We start from the raw sequence: 8,417 nt of genomic DNA on the forward strand, positions 1-8,417 counted from the left end.
ATAGGTGCTTGATAGGAAAGAAGGAGGAGAGATAAAGACGATAGGTGCTTGATAGGAAAGAAGGAGGAGAGATAAAGACGATAGGTGCTTGATAGGAAAGAAGGAGTAAAACCACAACAGAGCACCCCCCGCCAACCACCCACTCCAATTAAGCTTTTCTCCCAACATATGTGATGGCACTAAAGACAATGTGGTTTTCCTTGGCCCCCCCAAAAGACAATGTGTGGTTTTCCTCGGGCGACATACAAACCCCCCCAAAAGACAATGTGTGGTTTTCCTTGGACCCCCCCAAGAGCCGGCGACTCACTGAGCAGAGAGTTGTTGTCCTCTCCCTGCCACTTGGTCACGATGTTGCAGATGTTGGGCTCGTAGGCCATGTGGGGGTGCCAGAACCTGGAACAAAACACATATCTTGTTTGATCAAGTGTTTTACAGCACTTACAACACACACCCCCCCCCCCCCCCCCCCCCCCCACACCCCACACAACTCACTGTGAGCCCCATGTGACCAGGTTGATGGGTTGGGAACAGAGAGTATCCACCAGGTTCCTGTATGCCTACTGCAGGACTGTCTATATACCCCCCCCCTCCCCCCGCCCCACACACACAACTCACTGTGAGCCTGATGTGACCGTCTATATACCCCTCCCCACACACTCACACACACGCAACTCACTGTGAGCCCGCTGCGACCACGTCGATGGGCTGGGAACAGAGAGCATCCACCAGGTTCCTGTATGCCTGTTGCATGGCGGCGTTCCTCTTGTTGTCGGGCGGGCTGGCGGCCATGAGGACGTTGTCGAAGTATATCTCCATAAACACGGGCGTCTTGCTCTCCATGCCTAGGATGGGAATCTGAAACATCGCTGCCTTTATTGTTATCTGTTTTCAGGTAGGTTTTTACGTCCCCACTGACATCATTTGTCAGGCATCTTGGGGAAATCAGGCACTCATATTTTTTTTTGTTCTTTAAAAAAAAAGTTTTTAGTAAGAGTTTTACGGCACTTGCAACACAATAAGGTCATTTTAGTGCCGAAGATTAGAGGTGTTACAAGAGAGTAACAAACACAAAAAAGAAGGAGGAGAGATCAGGACAATAGTTTGATAGGAAAGAAGGAGCAAACCACACCAGAGCACCCGCCAACCACCAACTCAGGCACTCGTCAAAATAATGAAATCCGAGAAATCAGCATTTTTCTGGCAGTTTGGAAATTTTGGGGGGGGGATCTTCGTTTTTTTGGCTCAACACCTCTCATGCCCAAGAACACATTTCTGTGTGCATTTTACTGAAAAATGTTGATTTAAAGCACAAAAAAAACCCAAAAATGTTTTCGGTTTCACAGACTCTCACACTAAAGAAAAACTAAAACTCACTAAAGTGAGACCAACCAAAAAGAGAGGTGAGAGGAGTTTTTTAAAGTTTTACGGCGCTCGCAACTGCATAAGGTCATATGAGCGCCAAGGGGTGGGTGTCAACAGAGAAGTCCTTACGGGGAATCAGGCTTACTCTGCTCACCTCTCTAGCCTCAACAGCACAAAGTCTGCTTCGACTATCAAGGCACCCCGGGAATAGCGGGTCACAAGAGAGTGACAAACATACAAAAGAAGTAGAGGAAAAAATGACAACAGTAAGGATTAGGAAAGAAAAAGCAGCAGTTCCCTGTTGTAGATCAGGCACAGTTATGAGCATGACATTGATGAATCAGTCGATTTACAATTCTACTGTTCACTAGAACGAGAAATATCCCCCCTTTGGGAATGGCCTAAAGACACACTCCAGCCAGTGGCACCGCCCTGCGCGGGGGGGGGAGGAGTTGGGGAGACATGATCAGCGAGGAGGGCAGCACGTACCTCCAGAAAGCGGTAGACGTTCTTGATGTTGATGGCTGTCTTGTGAGCGAACTGATCGACCTTGGACACCAGGTGAAGCTTGGTGATGCCTTCTTCCTTCAGCAGCTGTGGGAGACAACAAAACTCTTAGTGTTAGTAGAGGTTTTACGGCGCTCGCAACTGCATAAGGTCATATGAGCGCCAACGGGTAGATGTCAACAGAGAAGTCCTTACAGGGAATCAGACTTACTCTGCTCACCTCTCTAGCTTCAACAGCACAAAGTCTGCTTCGACTATCAAGGCACCCCGGAAATAGCGGGTCACAAGAGAGTGACAAACATACAAAAGAAGTAGAGGAAAATGACAATAGTAAGGATTAGGAAAGAAAAGGCAGCAGTTCCCTGTTGCAGTTCAAGCACAGTTATGAGCATGACATCGATGAATCAGCCCATTTACAATTCTACTGTGCATAATAACAGGTTAATGTCTGTGAAGAATAAAACCCCAGGGGTACAAAACGACCCCAGGGCGTACGGATAGGGTTCAGTTGTGATATTTTTATCAATGTAATGCGCATTGAGCATTTCTTTTAGAAAATGGAAATGCGCAGCATACAGGCTATATATAATATTACTATTATCATTATTATTACTATTAATCTCACCTCCTTCAACTTGAGTAGTTTCTTCCTGAGAGGGGCGTCGGGGTCCAGCAGGATGCCCACTCGTTTCTTCGGGGCCAGGGAATGAGGGTCAAGTGACCAGAGGTCCATAGTCGTAAACAACCGTTTCCGCTTCTTCTCCGGCACCTCGGGCCCCATCGGCTTTGCCGGGCGCTTCGTAAACTGGCGCGGGCGGCCGCCCTCCGTAGTAACGGTTTTCTGAAAGTGAAAAAAAAAAGTAAGGGGTACCTGGGTTTTTTTTAGTTTTAGTAAGAATTTTACCGCACTTGCAACACAATAAGGTCATCTAAGTGCCGAAGATTAGAGCTGTTACAAGAGAGTAACAAACACAAAAAAGAAGGAGGAGAGATAAGGACGACAGATGTTTGATAGGAAAGAAGGAGCATACCACACCAGAGCACCTGCCAACCACCCACGCAACAATACTTTTAACAGACTCAAAGGAAAAACAGTAGTCTCCGCCTAAGATCCCGGTGCTCAGGAGCAAGGAAAAACGGGATCTTAGTTATGGTGTATGGCGAGCAAAGACTGGTTAACCTTGATGACCTATGACAGTGTACAGTGGGATGAGGCGTGCCATTTTCACTTATTATTCTATCATGAGTCTCAAGATCTACGCTTATCCAGTTGCCCCTCCCCTTTACCTGTCGAAAATTTATAGCATTCCATCTCTGAGCGAGTCCCCCCCCCCCCCCCCAACCGCCTGTGTTGTTACACACCATTACGTTGTGAACACACCAATTAAAATTCAGTCTGTCTCGCAAATTCGGGAGTACAGACTACTGCTGCAATGGTCAGGGAAGAGTTCACAATTCAATGTGATCCCGCCTGGAGCGAACGTGTAGGCCCTACCCACCCAGCGAGCGATGTAAGTTTAGGGTGAGAGCTCAGGTGTGAGTGCGATGCGTGGGGAAAACAAACGTGACGGTCAGTTCACACCCCGGTGTGATCCCGTATGGGGCAAACATTGTATTGCTTCATCGAGTTTCACAACATGTATGTGATCACATTCACGATAGTGGCTGATCTTTGACACGACGGACAGTTTATTGATCTCAACTTTTCACTCTAGGTTGATCTGCTGTGCCCGCCCGGGTTTTTGTTCCACAAATTATGGTCTGAAATGCGGGATCTTAGCCGAATGTAGACCTTCAGAGTGAATCAGAGCGGGATCTTAGAGGTGACTTTTGTATAGTAAAAATTTTGTTTTCTTAAAACAGCGGGATCTTAGAGGTGACTTTTGTATAGTAAAAATTCTGTTTTCTTAAAACAGCGGGATCTTAGAGGTGACTTTTGTATAGTAAAAATTCTGTTTTCTTAAAACAGCGGGATCTTAGAGGTGACTTTTGTATAGTAAAAATTCTGTTTTCTTAAAACAGCGGGATCTTAGAGGTGACTTTTGTATAGTAAAAATTCTGTTTTCTTAAAACAGCGGGATCTTAGAGGTGACTTTTGTATAGTAAAAATTCTGTTTTCTTAAAACAGCGGGATCTTAAGTGAACCGGGATCATAAGTGGTGGGATCTTAGGCGGAGACTACTGTGTATATACTGCATAACTTCAGGTTCTGACAGCTACGTTAGATCAAAGAGTCTACATAACAAGAGGGGCCACTTCTCTCTTTGAGCCAATTAAAAAAGTGTCCTCAAAATTCGGTGGCGCCCTCTTCACAAAATCGCACCTTTTGCGAACAGAGTTATCCTACTTGAGTTTAAAAAATCAAAGTGAAACTAACAAGTTTTTGAATGAATTTCGGAAGAACGCTTTTTTAAATGGTTACGCTGACAAAAAACCTCTTCCGGAGGAAAGGGTGATTGTTTTCTTCGTTTAATTTGACTTTAGAATGAAAGGCGAGAGGTCATTAAAAATTTTTAAAAACTAAAACTCCGTACTGAACAAACCCAAACTGCTGATGAACAGCAGTCGATCTGCGCACGCAAGGAGGTGCTATTCCTATTCTTCTTCTGGAAAAACGAAAGAAAGCTTCAAAACAGACTGCAGCGCCATCTGAAGCAAAGAGCATACTTCCTGCGGACACTTTTTTGGCTGAGTGGCCCATCTTGTTATTTACTATCTTTGGTTAGATCAAAGACTTTTGAAGAAAAACAGTCATTTCTTTATTTCCTACCTTCCAGATCTGCTTGAAACTTTGTGTAGAGTGTTCTATTTTTACTTATCATAGCATCACCAATTATACCTGCAGTTCAGAATAACATGAGTTCAGACAAGACAAGTGTCTGACTTTATTTAGCGGGTACATCGTTTGTTTCAGTAAGAGTTTTACGGTACTTGCAACATAATTAGGCCAAAGAAGAGCTGAGGATTAGAGGTGTTACAAGAGAGTAGTAACACACAAACAAAAAAGGAGGAGAGTTCAGGACCACAGATGTTTGAGAGCAAAGGAAGGAGCATACTCCACCAGAGCAGCCACCAACCACCCACTATACCCTGTTAAGAGTCGGGCACCGACGCTATGTGTCACGACACAGAGGAATCAGGCGCTCGTCAATTTTGGGGTATATGGAGTTATTGGTATCATCTGAAAGGTTGTTAATTTGCCTAGCTTTCGATGGAAAAAAAACCATCCATTTATCTTGAATAGAAGTCGAGATATTTGCGATTGAAGGAAAAGGGGTCGCCTGATTTCAGAGGTAAAATAAGCGAGAAAATGGCCGCTAAACTTTGCTGACTTCCATAGCTTCACAGTCCTTGGAAGCTGCAAGTTTAAATTTGTTGCGCTTTTAATCAACGTTTTTCCATAAAATCCACACATCAAAATTTTTTTAAAGGACATACAAGGTTTTGAGCCAAAGAAAAAAAAAACTATTAAAAAAATGTCAAAACTGGACAAAAAAAAGCCGATTTCTCGCATTTCCTTATTTTGACGAGCGCCTGATTTCACCACGACCATGCCTCACAAATGTTTATGGAAAAGAAAAAACGCCCCCAGTTGATTCTGCGAAACTCACTTTGAGCAAGTCCATAAAGGCTTTCTGGTCGGCAGTGAACAAGTTATGTACTTCCTGGACGAGGGTGGCTTCTCCGCAGTCCTCCTGACACAAGACTTCCTCCACCTGGGCGGGACATCAAACACAAACAGCTCATCAGTTTTTAGTTTTAGTAAGAGTTTTACGGCGCTTGCAACACAATAAGGTCTTATAAGTGCCGAAGATTAGAGGTGTTACATGAGAGTAACAAACACAAAAAAGAAGGAGGGGAGATAAGGACGATAGATGTTTGATAGGAAAGAAAGAGCAAACCACATCAGAGCACCCACCAACCACCCACAGTTCATGAGCAAGGCACACATTTCTTTTTTCTTTCAGGGTCGTTATATGTGAGGAGTTTTTTTATAGTTTTAGTAAATGGTTGGGTTTTTTTATTCAGTAGAGGTTTTACGGCACTCACAACAGCATAAGGTCATATTAGCGCCAAAGGGTGAATGTCAACAGAAAAGTCCTTACGGGGAATCAGACTTACTCTGCTCACCTCTATAGCTTCAACAGCACAAAGTCTGCTTCGACTATCAAGGCACCCCGGAAATAGCGGGTCACAAGAGAGTGACAAACATACAAAAGAAGTAGAGGCAAAATGACGATAGTAAGGATTAGGAAAGAAAAAGCAGCAGTTCCCTGTCGTAGTTCAGGCACAGTAATGAGCATGACATGGTTAGATCAGCTCATTTACAATTCTACTGTGCACTAGAACGAGAAATGTCCCCCCTTTGGGAATGGCCTAAAGACACTTCAGTCAGTGGCACCGCCCCGGGGGGTGTTAAGTAAGAGTTTTACGGCACTTGCAACACTATAAGGTCATATTACAAGTGCCGAAGATTAGAGGTGTTACAAGAGAGTAACAAACACAAAAAAGAAGGAGGAGAGATCAGGACGATAAATGTTTGATAGGAAAGAAGGAGCAAACCACACCAGAGCACCTGCCAACCACCCACAATCAGAACAATAAAATCAGGGAAAAAAACAACAACAACAACAAAAAAGTGCACTTGCCTTGCTCGTCATGATCAGCTCATACGCCTTCTCGAAGCAATCGATCCGGCACCTCTCTCTGTTCAGGCCCAATCCGCGCACCAGGAAGCAGAAGTTGGCGGGTTTACCGTGCTGCATTTTGTGCAGGTTCAGCTGGCCCGAGTAGAGCGAGTAGCAGTTGATCTTACACAGGAAGCGGCAGTCAAACTGGAGCCTGAGACCCCGCACCTGAGCCGAGGGGATTGGTGGTGGCTGAGTTTTAGGCACAGTTTTTACAGCATTTACAACACAACTATGGCAAATAACGGCCAAAGATTCGAGGTGTTACTAGTCCAAACAATAACATACAAAAGGTTTAGTAAGAGTTTTTTCGGCACTTGCAACACAATAAGGTCATATATAAGAGCCGAAGATTTTAGAGGTGTTACAAGAGAGTAACAAACATAAAAAAAGAAGGAGGGGAGATCAGGACGATAGATGTTTGATAGGAAAGAAGGAGCAAACCACATCAGAGCACCCGCCAACCACCCACTTAGAGGTGTTCCTAGTCTAAAGAATAACTATGAAACCAAATGGCACACACAGCAATCTTATACTCTGCCACATGATATCCCGGGTTTGATACCTCGACACATTCAGATAATTCACTGGTGTAAAAACCTCCCACACAATATTTTACTCCCAGCCGACCGTCCCCTTAATCTAGCAAGAAGTGGTGCTCTCTTTTTTAGTACAGGTTTTACGGCGCTCGCAACTGCATAAGGTCATATGAGCGCCAGAAGATTAGAGGTGTTACAAGAGAGTAACAAACATAAAAAAAGAAGAAGGGGAGATAAGGATGACAGATGTTTTATAGGAAAGAAGAAGCAAACCACACCAGAGCACCCGCCAACAACCCACTCTCGGTGCTCTCTATTTCACAAATTCATTCATTGTGACAAAAAAACAAAAAAAAAACAACCAAAACTGCAAATGGTCGCTTTTAAGGACAAGCAGGCTAACCCAGAGTTCGGGGGTTTCCAGAAATCTTGACCTACACCAAAAGTGGGCATTGCCCTACCTAAAGGAGAAGTTTGATTTCATTGGTGTGTATATTTGTTTGGCTATAGAGAAAACTCTCCTTGTCTTTTAAAGAAACTGAACAAGGGGCAAAACTTTACCTTCGATTTTCTCAAAACAGCATTTTTCGGAATAGCCCCCTTGTGCTTAAAAACAATCATGTTGTTGTTGTTTTCAAATCACTTTAGCTGCGAGCATTTCGCTCTTGGCAGTGCAGCCTCCCTCAAGTAACCACATGTCCTTGTCATCTGGTCAACGCCAGAGTAGAGCAAGCTTTGTAAGTCTGTAGGTGTGTGTAGGAGCCTGCGTCGAAGAACTGCCAGGTTTGGGCAGTGAGGGAGAAGATGTTCAACGGTCTCCTCGTGGTAGTCACAGTGTCTGCAATGGGGTTCCCACATGGGGTTGATTCTGTCTATGTGCTTGTTGGTGTGTAAGTGTCCTGTGCTGGCTCTGAAGATCAAAGTCTGGTCAACTCTACATAAAAGATTTAAAGGGTCTTTGGGGTTGGGTTTGTCCATGTACCCGAAGAGAGATCTTCCTGTTTCTGCGATCATTATTGTACTCACATTTGGATGCTGCAGTGAGGACTCCACAGTCGCCACTGGGTCCCCTTTGTACGGCATGGACGTGATGACGTACTTCCAGGCGTGCACCAGCTGGGCCAGCTCGTCGTACTGCATTGACTCCATCGCTGCTTTCTTCTTCGCCAGGTCCACCAAGTCGCCCAAGGAGGACAGGCCGGGCGCGGCAAACCCTCCACCCCTGGCTCCGAACCCCCGGCCTCTACTTCTGGTGGCAGGCAGCCCCCGAGCTCTCCCTCTCCCGAAGGCAAACCCCGACCCTGACTGTGGCCCCGCCCCC

The 8,417-nt window shown here is 45.1% G+C and overlaps 1 protein-coding gene across 1 annotated transcript; it reads right to left on the reverse strand.

Annotated features, from left to right (window-relative positions):
• Positions 1 to 307: 307 nt before the first annotated feature.
• Positions 308 to 8,417, reverse strand: LOC101856458 (the record flags this gene model as incomplete). The annotated part of the gene is given in 7 exon segments (XM_005106913.2): positions 308 to 393; positions 677 to 855; positions 1,852 to 1,956; positions 2,495 to 2,710; positions 5,481 to 5,585; positions 6,519 to 6,725; positions 8,123 to 8,417. Coding segments are annotated over 7 exon segments (1,021 nt in total), but the record flags the coding sequence as incomplete, so codon positions are not given.

Source organism: Aplysia californica, unplaced genomic scaffold (genome assembly GCF_000002075.1).
Source record: "Aplysia californica isolate F4 #8 unplaced genomic scaffold, AplCal3.0 scaffold00562, whole genome shotgun sequence".
In the NCBI taxonomy this organism is placed as follows: Eukaryota; Metazoa; Mollusca; class Gastropoda; order Aplysiida; family Aplysiidae; genus Aplysia; species Aplysia californica.